A 19,917-nucleotide genomic window follows, 5' to 3' on the forward strand; every position below is an offset into this window, starting at 1 on the left:
GGCAGAACTACGTGCTGCTGTTTTGATAGTGGTTCACACTTGCAACTTTCAGTATATTTCATAAGGAAAGCCATATGGGATAATGAACTCAAAATGTCAGACATTCCCAGTCAGAATTTTGATGCCAGGATTAAGAGTGGATGCTAAAGACTTTTGAAAATGTGAATACAATATTTTTTCAGACTATTAAGAGCCTACTGCTACTACAGTGACTGTTCTCTCAAACAAGTAACCTGATGTCAACTCTGCTTCTAATAAAGGTAAATAATGACTATTTACCTCCAGACAGCAGGGGGCCTAGAAAAGTCTATTTTGAATGCAATTTTTATATCTTCTTGTATTATGACTCTGAAAGACATCAGATTGACAAAATGGATTTTTGTCCAAAGTCAAAGTTTTACAGACATCCAAAAAATTATATTTGATGAATCTCTGGAGTGTACATATTGGATTAATTAAGTAATTAAGCATTTATTTATACAATGCCTATCAAGACAAAAATCACAAATTTCTGTGAAGAAAACTTACAAAAGAAAATAGAACCAGTACACACAAACAACTAATTGAAAGAAATTGTCTTTTAAAGCTTAACATAGTTCACAGCCCTCAATTAAAGTAGCTCAAGTCCATTTTTCACAATTATGACCGTTTATTAATTTACACTGGCAGATTTCTCTGTGTGTAAATCATATAATCAAATCTAGCTGAATATTTTCCCATATTAATTTTTAGCTCATTCCTTGAACTCAATCACCTTATTGCACCTTTGTCGTGGACCAGAGTATGTTTGGACATGCTTCAGGAAATAATGGAAAAAACTTATTGAGTTATGCACTCCAAAAGCATGACATCATCGTTTTGCCTTTCCTGTTGACATAATCTAGGAAACATCCAGGGCGAGTGATGAAAATTCCTGATAGCGATACACCAACAGATTCAATGCAGTCAAAGACAAAAGTACTACACAAAATTAATATTTGAAACACACACTGTACCTTTCTTTTGTTTAGCTCATACCCCTTTGAGTCCATACAGATTATCCTACGGGTCTGGTTTTAGAAAAACAGTATAAGCAAAAGTCATTCCTGATTGCTATAAACTTCTAAAAATACTGAAGTAGATGTTGAAACATGTTAAAATCATGCAGTCACAGAAAAATTAAATCAGTCACTTTTCAGCGCCAATCAGAGTCGAATGCAGTGATATGAGCATCTTTACTAAATTTTTTGAGGCACAAACATGCACATGCGCAAATCACTAAATTTTAAAAAACAAAAGTGGTCTCTGTTAGTCCTGGATTTAAATCCTGAAGATTTTAGGTAAATTTCTACTGAGGCACTACCATCGCCTGCAGCCCCATTCATAAAGGAGGTGCTTAATATTTCTAAATTGTTCCAATGACTCCTTCCTATCCCACCACAGTGATGACTCCTCAACAGAAGGAGAAGTATTGGCTTGTGAGGAGAGGGGTGTTAGAGAAAGGCAGCAGTGCCTGGGGGAACACCATCTGCCTTGTGGCATGCCAGGGTGTGTCAGGACTGCAGCCAAGCCACACTTGTCATGAAAGTAAAATTCTCCCTGTCAGCACTGTGCTGCCTCCATATATCAGACCTTTGCTAAGCTGTGATGTAAGTCCACATGAATCTCATAAAGACACCTGACAGGCTTAGGGCATATCCCTGTGGCAGCTGGGTCCTTCGCTAGTCCGCAAGATGAAGAGAGAAAGGGCCCACTTAATTACTGGATTTGGTAGCTCAGATCCTGGCTGACTTTGACTTATACCTGCCTTGGTTCAGGCAGCTCACAAAGCAAGCAGTAAAAAAAAAAGACTTCTTGAAAAGCACTGCTGCAGCTCCCTGACCTCAAATCGGTGGGAACAGAGGGAAGAGCATTAACAAAGGAGGGAGACTGTGGCAGGCACCTGCCACTTTGGCTCAGTGTTCAGATGACACAAGAGCTTCTAGGATTACACTTTTATTCAGTGCAGGTCCTCCATTAGAAGCGGTGAAAATGTGAGCACCAGTTCTCCTGCTGTACCCTTAATGCATAATGGGTTCAGAGAGCTCATCAGATAATCAAGGACAAAAAGAATAAAAATTTCATAAAACACATTAGATGAAATTTGAGTACAGAGATTGAATTTTTTTGTGGTTTTTAAACTGAAAGTGGGCTGCTGCTTCTTGAGTAACATATCCAGTGTGGTCAAATTAACCACAATAATCAATAAAAAAAACTATTAAAATAGAAAGAATGCTTGTGATTTTACTCCAAACCCAGCAAACCAAAACTCTACTAAACAACAGAGAAAATTAAAAGTAGATAGAGCTTTTCTTTTGATAGATAAATGCAATCAGATCATGATCTCAATGTCATGACTAGTCCTGTAAGTATTGGCTGCATCAGGGGCTAGTCAATGTTGAAAACCCTTTGAGACTGCCAGAAAAGTCAGCAGGCCGTAGAAAGAGAAGGGAGGGAAAGAAAAAGGACTGACGTGTGTGATTTATGCCTCACGCCACAAGGGATTTTAGTCACTGATAACCTAATACACCTCAGTGCTTAGCAGCTCAATTGCATTATGGCATTTCAAAAGCTTTTTTTTTGTTGTTGCTGTTGCTCTTTTGTTCTTCAGTGTGACACAAAAGGAAAGCATGCCTCCATTGTGAAGAAAGACAGCCATTGCAGAGGAGATAGGACGGGAGGGGAGAGAAGACAATGGGTGAGGAGATGCTTTATTTTTCCGCAGAACACAGTTGCAGAACAGACTGACATGTATGAAGTATGTTTACGCCTGTTGGGTTGAGGGACAAAAGTCCAATGTGCCTCATTGATGGCTCGTCTATTTTCTGCTCGTCGGCATGTACAGGATGAATGCAATGTATGCAGTCATGCTGAGATAACTTTGCCATTTTCTTAAAAGACTATATTGGCAAGAAACACACCCTCAAGGCACTTTATTTAAGATGAGAATGCTCAAAGCTTCTATGCTGACATAACACTGTTTCCAAAACTAAGATGTCTTCATGTTTGTAAGAAGCAAGCACAAACCTGGTTACAATTCATTCAGAACCCCTTGTGAGGACTGAGCCCTGCTGCCTTCTGCATCTCCCACACAGATTAGGCAGATGGAAAACTGGCTTTGCCTCTTGGGGAGAGGCAATGCAGGAGTGCATTTCCCACAATACAGCTTTGACATTAATGAAACTTTATTGAAATGTTTTCCTGAGAAACACAGTTGCCACGAGAGCATTCCAGGCTCTCTGGGAGACACAAAGAGTGATGTGGCTCCTGTAAAGGCCTACTTAGGAGTCTGGAGAGGTAACTAATCAAATTAATATATTTGCTGTAGAGGCGTTGCTTTGCAGTGCATTGAAAGCCACTGGTGAGGACCACTGCAAGAATAAACCAATATTCTGTCTACAGTTCTCTGCAAAAGTATCCATTCCTCTTCCACCTTTTCACAATAGAAAGCACAACTTCAGTGTGTTTGATTTGGTATTTCAGTTATATACCAGCAAAATGTAGCACACAATTAAGTATAATGAAAATGACAAAACAGTTCAAATAAATATTTTTTATAAAAATGTGAAGACGGTGGAATATTTTTAATATTACCTTTAATCTGATACACCTAAATCCAGTGCAACCAGCCACCCTTATAAACCACCTAAATAGTCAACCTCTACATGTAATTTGATCCAGATGTTCTGTGAAAGCCTGAGAAGTTTATTAGAGAACATTAATGAACAAACTGCATTGCAAACAAAAAGGCAACAACAGCAGACAAGCTAGGGATAAATCTTATAAGAAATGCAACAAGGTTAAGTTATAGCATAATCAGAGCTTTTAATATTTCAGAAGTCATCATTCAATCCATCATGTGAAGATGGAAACAGTATGGTGCAACTCTGTTTCTCTGTTGACTCAACAGTGGATAAACCAAAAACGAGAATTTTATATGGACCAGACTAAACGTTTCTGCACACATTAAGTGTATGTCATTTAAGTAACACTGAAAACGTCTTTTCACACATCAATAGGCTCTACCATCAGTTTTGCACATGTTCCCCACTGAGACATCTGCACTGCGGGTATCACCTTATTTACTGTATCCCCATCTCTTTTTAGGACTCACACCACATAAAATGTTGGTTCCTCTAATCTCTACCCTTTTCCAGATGAAGCAGCAATCACAAGCCACCAGGGTAAAATAGGTTCTTTAGAGTGTTTAGGCTCATGTTGATCGGAGTTGGCACGGGAATACTTCAAGATGCCGTGATAACTACTGATACAAATCCCGACAATGTAGTCTGTCTGTGTGTGTGTGTATGCAGAAATTAGTCTAAATAAAGGAGTTGAAGCATGCTACACTACTATAAGTACAACCGCTGTGCAATTTAAAGCAATTAAGGAGTTTTTAGTTCCATGTGGGGCTGCTGAGTCAATATTCACTTCTAAAAACATGTAAATGTAATTATTGACAGAATAACGTGGCTTGTGTTAGTTGTGAGTACTCAGTGTTTCAATCAGTTCAAATTAAGACTCGGGAACCCACACACCGCTGAAACCTTCCAGAAACTCAGGAAGTTAGGGGAGGCTTTCAGAAGGTTAAAAATAGCAGCTGGCTGTCATTTTCTATTGTTAGCATGACAGCTGTCTTCCCTCTTCTGTTCTTATTAATGAAATCATTTCTGCTGCATATTTTCCCAGGTAAACTGATGTACATGTAGTACACAGTCCATTACATGATCTCACTAAAAACAACTTTGTCAGACAGCCAAAGTTAACCCACTGTACGAAATGATTTGAGTGTACAGTGCTTAGACATTCGTTTTTCACCAGGCCAGACATTTGCTGTGTAATTTGAGTGTTAAAACATTATTTACAGGTCTAAGCATGTTAAAAAGCAGTTCAGAATTGACCAGAGTTCCCCATCTACTAATGGCTTCACAATTTTTTGTTAGAAAACTGCTACCAATTAATCTCTGTACAAATTAACTTTAAATTAGTAAATGCCATTTCTAAAAAAACATTGTCTCATCATTGCAAAAGCCTGAAGAAAAGTCTGTCTATCCCACAATTTCCTCAGGAGAATTGTTGGATGTCACAGTCTCACAAGATGCAATCATTGCACTGTACTTTTAATTAGACCCAACAAAACAAATATTGAGATCACCAATAAGGCGTTTCCATTCAAACGCAGTTATGCTTTTCTTCAAAGCCTGATTCTCTGATATACAATTTTGACAGAATCAGAGTATTTTTCCTAATGACTGGAACAAAAAAATTCCGCAGGTTATTTATTTATTGAATTACAAGTTTAATTAGACAGTGCAATTGAATTACCGTATATGCTATTAATAGAATGAGGTGAAAATGTTTTTTATTAACTTTTTAGTTTTATGAAAATATAGGGGAACAATTTCTTGCATTAAGATTGATAATTTTGTAAATCCTTTTTGTTCTGTTATCAGTCAAAGAACTTGCAGGGCTTTTTTATTATTATTATTTATTTTAATGTTTAGTTACTGGAAGAAAACTAGGTTTGGTTACATGCATGAGTCAGTATGTGTTTTGTAACACATATTGGTGATCTTGATTTGATGTAAAGCACTTTGAAATGCCTTGCTGCTGATGAAATCAATGTCAGCTAGGAAATTCCTGACAAATGCATTCCTTGTTTTAACCTGAGATTGAGAAAAAAAATTCACACCACAAATAAAACTATACCCAGGGTACTTGAGCAAAGTCAGAAAATGTGTAATTTTTATCAATAGAGTGCCTCAAACAAACAGTCAGCTAAGCTACACTCTCTTTTCCTTTACTTCTAGCAAAAATATGCAGTATGTAACTTTGGCTTTTACACTTTTAAAAATGCTAAATGTGCGCCCTCCCTCTTGATAAATTCCTATTCTGCCTGCTCACGTCTCCTGAAGAACGAATGCATCTTTTGTTAAAGCACCCAAGGCAGCGAAGCACAAAAAGCACCTCAACTTGTCCCAGTGGATCTCATTCATGAAAACGAAATCCGCATTGCCACTTAAGACCTCCAGTGGAGAGAAAGAAGGAGCCCATGGGTTGCACACTATGAAGGTCCTCTTAATATGCGACAGATATTCAAGATTAAGTACTTGACGACACGCTTGGCAAAATCCAATTTCCTTTCTCTGTCCCCATCCCGGTGTGATAGATTTATTGGCAGTGTTTTCTACATACAGTTAGTGGTGCGGCTCAAGAGTTGAAAATAATTCAGGTGTCACAGTGGAATGTTGGAATATTATAAAATATAATAATCCGCTATACGTGTGCACGGGTGATTTGTTCTTAGGGTTCACTTTGGTCAGTCAATTAGGAGAACTGGGGTAAACTAAAAAACAAAAACAAAACAAAACTGCATGCTGACATACATCAATCAAAAATATTCACACCCATCCCTAACTTAAAAAGACATTGCCATGATGGGACAATGTTTTCAAATTCTTTGTGCCAAATTCTGACCCTACCATCTGAAATCAAGATTCATTCAACCAGGCAACAATTTTCCAGTTCAGTTTTGTCCAAATTTACTGAGTCAGTGCCAAATTATAGCTGCTGTGTCCTGTTCTTAGCTGAGAGGAGTGGCAGCAGGTGTGATGTTCTGCTTCTGAAGTCCATTTGTTTCAACATTTGGTATTTGTGAATTCAAAAATGCCATCCTGCAATTTGAGTTTAATTTAATTACTTTTTTTTAATCACTCTGAAAACAACCTACCCATTTTGCTCTGATATCAACAAGGTATTTTCATCTACATACCTGCAGCTCACTGGACAACTTTTCTTTTTCAGTCACTGGACAACTTTTCTTTTTCAGTCACTGGACAACTTTTCTTTTTCAGTCTATTCTGTAGAAATCCAAGAGATGATTGTGTGTGAAATTCCTGGCAGATCATCAGTTTCCAGTCACAAACCAGCCTGTCTGGCACCAATAACCATGTTCAAAGACACTGAAGTTTCCTTTCTTCCTCATTCTGATTCTGGGTTGTGAGGTTCAACAATTCATCTTTACTACATCTAGACAGCTGAAGGCACTCACTGGTTGCTGTGAATTAATTCCCTGATTGTTCGCTCTTTGTGTTACAAGCGTAACTAGTAAAATGGCCATTGAGAGTCAATGGATCACAACTGAAGCAAATGAAACATTATTATTAACTCCCCAAAAGTTTAATTAAATTATACTTTAGACCATAAGAGATGTCATAATACTTTATAAAGTAACGACTGTGTATATCTTAACAATATCTAGCCTGGTACAAACCAGCTTCTTGTTTTATGCTTTGCTTTGTAGAGAGGGTCTGGACCTCCGACTATTGAGAAACAAATGCTTCCTGAAGTCGTGTACGCTGTCAAAGTTTTACATTTTATCCAATCGCTAAATTTGTAATGTGCCAAATCAACGCTATGAAGCTTACCAGAAATTGTGTGTGCTGTAAAGAATCATCCTCTACTACAAAGAGAGAAGTGCCGAGCCAAACGAGATGACTGTTAGTGTTAATTCAATATTTGGAAGCGTGGTAAACACTGTGTCAATGGCTTCTTTCATTTCCACCTCTGTCACTGCTAAAACTACAGGCAGACAGCAATGATAAAACGGCCCAGAAAATTGACATCATCATTCAGACCTTCTCCTTCTGTTCGCTGATTGGCCCGGTTGAAATTCTCATGGAGAACTCCACTTCAACGGGAGAAAGCCCAGATGTAGCAGTGAAGGAAGGTGACAATCGAGCAGAATTGCATAGGAAAGCAATGGCAAGGCTAGACAATACCTAGTGTTGTAAACAAATACTAAGTTATGCATTTTCAAAGTTTATTTTATCCTTCACTCAACTCATGAGAAAGGAATCCAAAGCCTCTTGCTATTTAAAAAAAACAAAAAACAAAAAATTTTCATTGATAAATCCTTACCATCTTTGGAAGGGATAAATATTTTTGACTCCAAGTATGGACTGTTGACGTGCAGTTCACTCCCATTTCATTCATACATAACAGTGTACCACCAAAAACAACACAACCGTTTATCTTCCATAACAGAAAAAACTGACAAGATTAGGACAGCAGAACTGCATAAAACAATGTGGTGAGGTCCACTGGGAGCGAAGCTTTGATTTTGGTCTCTCTTCACAGAGGACGGAGGAAAAGAAGCCACAGTTTGTCCATAAACAAAGCTGGAGGTTTTGTGATGCTATGCGAGGACGACTGTGACTCTGAAGCCTTGGATAACCTCTTTGCCAATGATTCAGTGGGATCGCTGCACGTTGCGAACGCCGCAAATGTGCAACAACAGGGTGGAGCCCCACTGGGCTGCCATTGCTACGTGGCTGACCTCTCACCTCTCTGGACTGAATAAAAGTTGAGTGAAGATACAGAAAGTATTATGATGGAAAAGTTCTCAGAGTGTCGCCAACTGCAACTGTTTCTTACAGCCGGACACGTCAAGTCAAAACAACAGGGAGAATTAACTTTTTTTTATTTCAGCATTCAAGCATCAACCTGAAAATCCGGCCTACACAAAGGGGCAAGCACAGACTTGTCAAGCTAAAGAAGGGAATGTCACCAAGCTGTAAACACTTCCTGTCAGGAAAGGAGCACTTCCTTAATCCTAGATATACCAAATAATGCCAAACAACAAGACAGTGGTTTGCAAGCTCTTCCCATACTAAAATATCAGCATCTCCCGATAACATAAAACAATAAAATCTCAAATGAAAGAATTATGATGTGTGGGGAAAAAAGCACAGGAAGGGGATTAATAATTTGTTTTTCACATCCACTCATTTCCAGTTAATTCCAGTCCTGCTGTGAAGCCCAAGAGGTGGTTGACTTCTCTGTGGGCATTCAGATCACAGGCCAGAACTCTCTGAACACAGAAGTCTGACCGCTCCAAGAGTGTCACAAAAACAACGATGTGTAGTTAATCAGAAGGTGAATAGCAAACCACTCACTCTCTGCATGACCTCAACATCATAGTGTCTTCTGATGTAAACAGAACCATTCATTTACAACTCAGTGAGTTTTTTGTTGTTTTTTTTTGCAAAAAGAAGCTTTAGGCTTCTTGCATATCTGTTCCTTGGGTCTCATAAGGCAGGCAAGCATACGCATTTCTCTTTAATCTGTGGGAGACGATCTGCCTGCAGACCAGGGCTCCCTCGTTCTACACTCAGCTGCACACACTGTCATTAAACAAAACAGAGCCATGTGTCTACAACTCCCCAGCGGCCAGAGCTGCAGCACCAGTCTGAGGGCTAATTGTGACCTGGTGGAGACATGTGACTGATGTTCAGGCCCAAAGTTAGAAAAAGAAAATTGAGCAACACAAACACAAGCAGACTCCACTGGGACTCTTTAAACTGGAAAGAAGGCTTGCAGATGGAGAGAGAAAAGAAAATAAGCAAACAATGGCTAAAGGCCATCTTTTCCCAGAGCTGTAACTTTGCTCCACTTGAGGTGGTTGGTAGTAAAATCTAAACCATGACTGGTTATTATCCTCATTTACTACATAGAATTACACTGCCAAGATGCTAATGTAATAGGATACCAAAATGACATCTTCGTAAAAATAAAATGTTCTGCCATACATCTTTTCCATTGACAGAACTAGTCAATCTGTAAGCAAGAAGCTGCATGGTTGAACTTGATAATTTCCTTTATTTCAAAACTCCCTTTGTGTTTAAGTAAGGAATGCATAGAAAGGCTCTTTTGTCAATAAACACAAGGAAAAAGAAGGACTTTGAACATATGATATGCTTGCATGAAAACTAATCAAGATTAATTTAAAAAAAACCTCTTAGAATCAGGACAGTTCAGAAAATACTCTGCATTCTTTAATGTCTCAAGAGTCGAGATGTAATTAATACTTCATTTCATGACAACAATAACACTGTCTAAATGGGACAACACTGAGGTAGCCATAGCAACCCACAGTTACTCTCACAAGTGATAATTAATCAAATAATTACTTTCTTGCTTAAAGATGTGAGTCTCATGCTGATTATGAAAAACAACAGCTGCAAGGTCCAAAAACATGCACAACACAGCTTTCACACAAATCTGTTGATTACTTGAACCTCGGCTTAGAGCTGTCAAAGCACTGGAAATTACTTAAAAACATTACTTTTCCGGGCTGCACAGTGGCGCAGTTGGTAGAGCTGTTGCCTTGCAGCAAGAAGGTCCTGGGTTTGATTCCCGGCCTGGGGTCTTTCTGCATTGAGTTTGCATGTTCTCCCTGTGCATGCATGGGTTCTCTCCGGGTTCTCCGACTTCCTCCCACAGTCCAAAAACATGACTGTCAGGTTAATTGGGCTCTCTAAATTCTCCCTAGGTGTGAGTGTGTGTGAATGGTTGTTTGTCCTGTCTGTTTTCTGTGTTGCCCTGCGACAGACTGGCGACCTGTCCAGGGTGTACCACGCCTCTCGCCCGGAACGTTAGCTGGGGATAGGCACCAGCAACCCTCCCGACCCCATTAGGGACAAAGGGTGTATAGAAAATGGATGGATGGACATTACTTTTCCACTTCTGCTGCTGCTATACAGTTCCACAGGGTTTTACTTAATCAGTGTTGCCTAATTCAACATGCTTTGATTGCTTTTGAAATTGTTTGGGAAAACGAAGGAGGGTCGTGATGGGCTGTGACGCAATTCAGCCTGTTATTAATCTGACCGGTCAAATAAAATTTTTGTGACTTGCAAAAATGTATTTCCAGCCCCTGGACTTTTCCACATTTTTTTCAAGTTACAACCTAAAACTTTAAGACATTTATTGAGATTTTAATTGATAGAAAAACACAAAATTCATTGTGGATCATCTGTGGAACTGCTAGAGGTTTACCTTCCACCAGAGCAATGGCCCCAAACATACAGCCAGAGCAACAATGGTTAGAGAGAAACATCCTAGAGTTAGAAGGGCACACTCAATGTCTAGAGCTGAATCCAAATGACAATCTGTGACAAAACGTAAAACAAATCTTCACTGGCTCTCAATCTACTCCAGGTGAACCTGAAATAATGTGTGTAGATGCAAAAAGTTGGTGGAGACATTCTGCAAAATCCTTACATCTGTATTTGCAGGGGAAGGTGGTTACAACGACTTCTTGACTCCAGGGGTGCTGAATGTGCACGTCATACTTTCCAGGCTATTATATCCAGTTTCCTTCCACTCTACTATGTGCTGCTTTGCATAATATAAATTCCAAATAAAACACATTGAAGATTGTGCTTGCAACATGACATAACATGAAAAAGGTCAATGGTTTAAATGCTGTATCTAGGTGAATGAATCTCAAAGAGTCTGATGTTTTGAGCTGTTGTGCAGATTTGTGAAGAGAAGGACTTTCACAGAGCCAGGTAATATTGACGTTTGTGCTGGATGTGACTTCTATCTGCGAAAAAGATAAGTGTGTGAACGACCGGTGGGATACACTCATAAAAATCCACTGATGTCTCGCGTAACAAGGCTGAAAAGCAGAGCAAAGCATTCGGGATGAGAGGAAATGATGCTGAGCAGTTTAGCCAAGCTCAGAAGGCAGTGGAATCTGTCAAGCATGCTCAGTCTGCTCCTGGTAATTGGAAGTTGGTGGATGGTACATTTGGAAGTAAACTACTTCACATTCTGGTGCACTCAAAGTGATAAATACTTTTTATATTTGCTTATTCAGCTGAAAAAAAATCTTTCATAGAAACATAAAACTGCAAATAATCCGAGTAATATTTTAATGTACATTTTTATGCTGAGGAAAAGTATCCATCAAAGACATCTGTATATTTTGCAACTGAGTAACAACAATGTTTAAGCCTTTCCAATTGAAGAGCTTCTCTTCAGACATATTAATATGCATCCATATTGATTGGACTGCAGAATTGATTTTCTGAGCACACAATAAGCATGATATATATATATATATATATATATATATATATATATATATATATATATATATATATATATATATATATATATATATATATATATATATATATATATATATATATCCATCCATTTTCTGTTCACCCTTGTCCCTTAGAGGGGTCGGGAGAGTTGCTGGTGTCTATCAGCTGCGTTCCGGGCGGTAGGCGGGGTACACCCTGGACAGGTCGCCAGTCTGTCGCAGGGCAACACAGAGACATACAAGACACACAACCATTCACACACACACTCACACCTTGGGAGAATTTAGAGAGACCAATTAACCTGACAGTCATGTTGTTGGTCTGTGGGAGGAAGCCGGAGAAAACCATATATATACACAAAAATATTACACATTTTCAAAATCATGGATGCTAAAACTCAATCCAAATGAGAATAGAAGTTTTGTTTTTGCCTCTGTAGTGATAATAAATGCAACAGAATATAATTAGTTATTGTTTGACCCAAGACTTACTTTTTGCCTTGTAGACATGTTTTTAACAGGCAGTACTATCTGATGCCTTGTGATCGTCATAGTCGACCCTCAGAGAGTCCGGTCCAACACGTTTCCACATAGATAAAGCCAATAGAGCTGTGAGCATTGGAGGTTGCCAAACACAAGTTTCCCAGGTGAACAAACAAGATAGCAACGATAGCGTGAGGTGTTTCATGGGAAAGCAGCAGCCTGTCAGTCAGCTTCACCCAACTGCCTGTTTACACATTTGTCGAACAGAGCCCATCATCACTTTGGGGCGTCCTTGAGAGGAGTTAGTTTAGCGCTGAGTGGAGCGATGAGCTGGGAGATGAGGCCTTTAATTAGTTTCCAGGCAGGATGATAATTGATCATCTCTTTGAGCTAACTCTACCATGAAGGGCTCGGCGTAATTAAGAACAAAACAAATCACAATTTCCTGTAAACTCTAAACTGTGAGTGAAAGCAATGTGCATCAAAGTTTTACAGAGAAAGGAAAGCGAGAACTGGAATTCTAAAAATCTAAAAAACAAGAAAATAATCAGACCTTTAGTGGTTGATTTTAGTTCTTTATCTAGCTTTTCTTTCTTCTGGAGTCTGCTGAATAGAAATGGACTCAGAAAATTCCCTTGATGCTGCTATTGGCACTTCAGGCATTAGGTAAGCAGTAATATAATTAGCATTCATGAGTCAAGTAATTAAAACATCAATGCAGCCGAGCAGTGCTGTTAAGACACTCGTGTGCTCTCTGCTCAGTCAGAAGTCAGTGTTAAGCCTTTTCAGTCAGAAGATGGCCAGGTACATTTATGAGCAGGCACGCATGGCTATTTGTGAGAAGTTGTGCCAGAACCCATCTAGAAATAACCAGAGAGGCAGCAAACTAAAAGCCAAAGGTCACTGAGCTGAAAACATAAAGATCAGATTTTTTTCATTACATTGATGCGTAGTTTTAAAACGAGAAAATTCCTCATTTTTTTTATTTATGTACTGCAACCTCCAATAACAATCAAGCTGAATTTGTAGCTCAGACCTTGGAGAAAAAAAGGAAATCAATATTGGCCAAGAAACAACTAATCAGTTCATCCCTAAAATTAACAATAGCTGAAAAAGGCACCATGAAGAGTACTTTAACATTAGGCAGAATGGAAACACTAAATATGTTCAGCACTTTAACACCTATCTGCAGAATTAGGGGACAGGAAATAAAACAGAAAAGAGCTCATCCTCCTACATAGATTGTTGGAACATGTGTATAGGAAGGAGTATGATTCTTTATTCTCATGTTTTTAATTTATTCTCAGCTGAAGAGTTTCTCTGGCATAGATTTACAAACAATTACCTTCACTAGCAGAGTGCAAGAGAAAACAGTCAGTTCCCACAGAACCTAATCCATAAAAACGTTACGGTTGTGCAGCTATGAAGGAACACAGATGTATCTAGTATCTGTGTTTCACCTGAGATTCCACCCTGGATCATGAAAAATAAACATGCATTATTCCACCAAAGTACTTACACACATACTCAGACACACATTTGAAATGATATGACAGACTGTCTTGACACATAGACTTTATGCAACTATCCCACCTTTTTTAAACTCATATCTGCAAAAGTTGTCCCCAATTTTTAAATAAATAGTTGGCAATTTCTATAGGAAAGCATGTTTGAGATCAGTTACTGATGATAGACAAAATGTGTCTCTCAGGCTTTGCTCTTAGTTTATGTTCTCACAGCAGACAAAGTCCAATTTTTTGGTCCTTATGCAGCTTTATCACAACAGTCTAAATTAACCATTGCCAATTTTTCACTGGAACTGTGTGAAAACATAGCACACAGTACAATGTCTCCACCAAACTTTAAACATGACACAATACAATCAAATAAATACGGTTGAACCCGACTCTTCTATTTGATTATCACTATATCATATAATCATTGCTTTAGAATCCAATGGCACCATCCAGCTGCATCTGACACTCGGTTTTGCATTAGGCAATGTAAGGTGATTCATTCTATAAAGACTTCTACACATAATCCCTGAGGAAATCTAAACACCAAACAAGGTTTAGAGATCTGGAGCTACTGAATCAGCATATGATTACAACACACACAAATTCACAGATCTTAGAGTAAGAGTTGTTGGTAACAGTTGGCACCTGAATTTGATAACTTAAAAGGGTGATTTATATATTTTGCCAATAGTTTTGTAACTGCTCCATATTTATCCAACCTTCCTTTTCTCCACACACACCCAAACCCCACCAGCTGTCAGTACTGGTTTAGCTTGGCCATAAAATCATGACATCAAGCTCATACTATTCCATCAACTGCCTGTCAGTGTCAGCCATGTGCGCCCATGATGAGAGACACATTCGAAGTGCTAACACATCAGAATCCCTATCTTCAGAAAGCGCTGGTTAACGTGAGACAACCATCATCTCTTTCATCGGCCTGAGCAGTTGAAATGAAAAATAAAAGTATGTTTTTGATAACGTTTGACTATGTTAAAATTAAACCTATGCATGTTGAAATTGAAAAGTAAAACTAGTTGGGTGTCAGTGTGTGAAAACAAAACGTTATAACTGACTGAATGATTCCTTTAGGCTTTTATTTGCATTATAGGTTTGCAACCTATAATTCCTTGCTTTTATCTCAATGTGTCATCAAACCACTGTTAGGGAAGTAAAAATCTCACTCTTCCTTAATACAACATCCTTACGACAGCCTGCAGACATTGTGAAATATAAATAAAAGCACTGAACGAAAACCAACCGTAAAGTTGCCACATGTCACAAGACAGGTGCAAAAGCAAAACAAACACAGAGGAGGAAGTAACGTGAAGGTGAAAGCAAGGGGGACCACAAAACATTTCAGCACTCAGTCGTGACTGAAGCATGATCTGAGGGCTGCCGGGTGTGTATATTCACAGTGATGTGCTTTCATCTCTGCTGATAAGCAATACAAACACAGAAAAACATTCCTCAGATAGATCACTTTCAGTAATTCAGAAAATCATGAAGCTCGCTGACGCCAAACATCTCTGCAGCCTTCAAGACTTGAACCCAGAACATAGATTCCTGAGAATCTAGAGATGACAGCTGTGCTCCACGGCATAGCTTGCATACCTTCTCCCTGTTTCCATCTTGCTGTGGGCAAGTTTGAATAGTTGGTGAGGGGTTTGGTGAAGGATTTGAGGTGCTTCAAAGCACTGTGCACATAAAGAGGATCAAACTAAAGTCATAGAACCTAACATTTACAAACTCTTCTCATAACAGAAGAGATCATCTTGGTGAACCCAAATTGACTGATGAACCTGGACTGAAATTTGGCAGATTTAGATTCAGTTGTGATGTTTTCAGATCATTCAGTTTCAAAACGTAGAGAAATTCAGCTTTTTTTTCTTGCATCAACTGTATAGCTGTAGAGTTGTGCAATAGTACTCCCTGCAGTGTAGGTTGGATATTAGACCGGGGCTGATGGCGCAACTCATGCTGCTATGTGGCTGTGATAACAAGTTCTGCCAGTTGTAATTTCTAACAAAAGTTTGGCAAGTGCCTCTAAAACACACCACGTTTTCTTTTTAATAAAGAGACAGGCAGCCGTTTTATGAAAATAATAGCCTACTTTGGACAGAGAAAATAAGACTTGTTTTTGTGGGGGGGTTTCTAACTATGTCAACAAAAATGGTAAAATATTATTAATAAAAAGTTTCTGCAACCAAACTTCCCCCACCTTTTCCTTGTTGTCTTGTTCCAAAGGAGGTGAAGAAGTAGGAGACTTAACGCTACCCACAGCTACGGGTTGGGTGACTGTGACACCCCCGCCCGGAGCTGGGCTGCTCTTTTCGATAGTTTCCACCTTAATAAGTCGGTGTTTCGGCGACACAAATTTGTTATCCGGCGGGACCACAGTGTTCAAGCTCGAACCAAAAGAAATATTTCCACCCGGAGTGTACGGATCTTCGAAGTCCAACTCCTTTTGTAGTTTGTAAGCAGCGAGGATGTCCGGCTGAGCTGGACTCGGAAAAGTAGCCCCGGTGCCAGTTTGCTGGAAGCCAGGCGCTCCGGGCACACCGGTGTGACAGTGTCTGTAGTCCGGTTTTGGTGGCGCCGGAGGGGGTGCTTTGGTAGTTTTGAATCCTAGGTGCTCCTTGAACCACTTGGCCATACTGCCAGTTCATCGCTCTGAAGTCAATGAATGTCGTTTCAGCTTCACCGTTTCCGCCAGCGCAGCCCGAATAAAGTAGGGGGTCCTCGGGTCACGCGCGGCCAGCCGACCAGGTTCAGAGCGTGTCGCCAGTCTCGTGGCGGACCGAAGAAAGAGTGCGCGGGCGCCGGCGGAGAGCAGCCACGGGGACTTTTCTGATCTGCCCCGCCGCAACTCTGTCACTGTCACACTCGCACACAGCCACCCCTACACACGCACACACACGCAGCTGTCGCCCTGACCGCTCGGCTCCGAACCACGTCAGTTTTCCCAGACTACGCAACACGGGAGCGCTTGTGCAAGAGGAACACACGTCTCACACAACCTGTCCTCCTCTCCTCCATACCTGAGAACACTCACTGCCACCTACCGGACTTTGGAAACTGCGCTTGCTCGCTGTGAACCTTAAACACAGTAACAGCAGCATGCACAGATTTATCAACTGAAATCTCATTTTAAAACTTGCTCCCTTAACAATACCTTCTGAAAGAGTTGGGCGTCCCAAATGCTTTTGTGAAGGGAGAGAAAACCAAAGAGGTACAACTTTCTAGTCTTTAACAGTAAATATTTTTTCAGAGACACATAGAATTAAAGATAATTTAATTTCCATTTGGGATCAATAAAAAATGTCAGAATTTGAATTAAAGTGCAAGGAGTTGTACTTTAGTCAAAAATGTAAATAATGGCACAGTATCCAATGATATGTAACGTCCTTATGCATCTGGTTTGATATATGTCCTCTTAATCAGCAAAAATTACTTTAATAATTAATTTAAAAATAAAATGTTTAATTACAATATCAATTTTTATAACAATTATGTATTTTTCATATATAATTCTATTTATTTATTATAATAATTAACTTTTCTTCTTTTTAACAAAATGTATCCCATTTCTTGATCAGTATTCCTCTATCCTACTTTGTTTGGGTGTGCAAACTGTTTTATTGAAAATTGGAAAAGGACAAAGTGAATTGACTTTCTGGCTCTTAAAAATGTAACAAATGAGGAAAAAAAAGGCTGTACTTGCAAATCTCAATATTACATTAGTTAAAAAACACAGAAAAGTTTATGCATTTCTGTCTTTTGCATTTGGAATCACTAATAAATACAGCTCAAATATTCAGTTCAATTCAGTTCATCTACATCGCGCAGATTCACAATAAACATTGTCTCAAGGCACTTTGCAAAACAAAATCCTATTTATACACAGAAATATGTAGTAATTTCAGTCTAATTGTACAGAAATATTTGAAGTTAATTCCATACATTCCAATTTGATCCTAGTTTTAAACCAGTGTTGTCAGATTTATTTCAGTATGTGTACTGGTAAAAAAAAATTCTCACAAGTAAAACCCAACCAATCATAACGAGTTATTAACTTTTCACCATTCCCAGTGAAAAGCAAGATCCCTTTATACTGGAAAGCAACCCCAGACTACTCAGTCTGAATGGCCTTCAACTGTGAGGTTTGAGAAGATAGAAACACAGAAAGTACAGATGCACCGATCGTGAAATAATTTTGATATTAAATGCAAAGCAAAGAGTAAATGGCTGGGGTAGTTCTTTTAAGGACTTTATCTAGGAGGGCTGAAAAGATAAGCTTTGAGCCAAAAGTTAAATCTATGGGATGGAGAAGGCACTATGAAATGGGCTTCAGCCTAGTTTGAGATAAAAGCTAAAAAGGCAATTTTTTCTAGAAATATATTCTACCTTTTATATTCACACAGGTAATGCCAGCAAGTATTTAAATGCTTCTTTCATCACCTTCTCATACGCCTCCCTTCAACAGGACTCAAGGGTAAAGTGTCCTTTGCTTATTCTCAGTACTCTTATGTCCAGATGGCCACAGCGGCATGTTTTAATTGCAAATTGCATTGCAAATGATGAGTGGAGAGGATGCTGAAGTCTGTATTAACATTGGGTACAGTCCTCACAAAGGCCATTATGCAAATAGATGAGGTAAATTGTTTAAAACACCAGCTTCAGTAAACATTGTTCTCCAAGGTGTCTTTCAATACTTTTAGTGGATATGACCATTGCTTCATTTGCTTGACACTAATCGTCTTAACAATGGGCAATGAATAAAGAAAAAATAAATCACTTCTCTTCTCCCAGAGTCAAACTGGAGCTACAGTCTGCATTAACAGGATTCCCGGTTGCAGCTCAGCAGGGTTTTATGAAACAATACTTCTTTTTAATATCACCACAGACAGCCTTGAGCAAGTCACAGTACACAGATCAGAGTTTAGCCATGGCTGGCCCTGGAGAGAAACAACTCCACGCACTGAAGATCAACACAAAATCTATTTTTTTTTTTTTTCAGTGGTATATTAAAATATTGCACTTTGGGTTGAAACAAAAACTTTACCCATGTACTCTTATTTTTCGTATGTCATTAAGCACAACAACATATTTCATTCACCAGTATCTCAGACATAAAAGAGTTGATAGAAACAAAAAATGCCTTTTATGTTCCTCAACCCAATGTGCTTTCACCCTTATTTGATGCGCTATAAATGAGTCTCACACGGTAGAGGGTGAAGCAGGTGTGTCATTTGTGTTACTTCGCATGACACAAATTCCCTATCTTTTGTTGAGCTGCCACAATTGTGTTCACCTGTTCCCTCAGGCTGCCATGGCTGATACCCTTTAAAATGCAAATCCTTTAATCTAGCACTTTATAGGCAACAAGTGCAGCCTTTCAAAACCCACGCAGCAAGCATTTGTTTGTTGGGAGAAATTTCTGCGTAGGGATTCTCCTGAACTTGTCACACCTAAAATGCGCCAGAGGTGTTAGCAGTCTATCAACTCAAACACCCTGAACATAATTTTCCTTTCCATTAATGTTTTACTTTGTGTTGGTCAAACTAATTCAATACTTTGAAGTTAGTTTTTGTGACATGACAAGATCTAATGTTCTATTTACAACAATATAACAACTTAGCTGAGCCTGGATGATGGTTTATTTTGACTGTAAATAAATATGAATGCATCCAGCAGCTTCTGCTTACAACTCAAACAGCTGTCAAGCCGATAAAGACATTTGACAAGTATATTTTCCCGTTCAAGACAGTTGAGTGGAAGAATGATTCCTCTGTAGCTCATGATACAGTCAGAGTAAGAGAGGATAAAATAAGAAAAATGTGTTTGAATATATCTATGATCCATATCATAAGGCATCATAGATATATTTTTATTTGTATTTTACAAGTTAAGATGTGACTTCACAATTACAACATCCTGTCTTTCTAACATTTTGGGTATGACAGTTCATCTCAGAATGCCTGTATTTACAAAATTCATGTT

At 38.9% G+C, this 19,917-nt stretch overlaps 1 protein-coding gene across 4 annotated transcripts in view; it reads right to left on the bottom strand.

Moving 5' to 3' along the window:
• Positions 1 to 17,002, bottom strand: part of zgc:158464 (uncharacterized protein LOC791139 homolog) — a 103,859-nt gene extending 86,857 nt beyond the window's left edge. For all 4 annotated transcript variants that reach the window (XM_044142756.1, XM_044142741.1, XM_044142731.1 and 1 more), the window contains exon 1: positions 16,136 to 17,002. In XM_044142756.1, the coding sequence (XP_043998691.1) occupies positions 16,136 to 16,570 (435 nt within the window). In that variant the 5' untranslated portion in view covers positions 16,571 to 17,002. The remainder of the gene's footprint in view (positions 1 to 16,135) is intronic.
• Between the last annotated feature and the right edge of the window lie 2,915 nt (positions 17,003 to 19,917).

The sequence above is a fragment of the Gambusia affinis genome, linkage group LG02 (genome assembly GCF_019740435.1).
Source record: "Gambusia affinis linkage group LG02, SWU_Gaff_1.0, whole genome shotgun sequence".
Lineage (NCBI taxonomy): Eukaryota > Metazoa > Chordata > Actinopteri > Cyprinodontiformes > Poeciliidae > Gambusia > Gambusia affinis.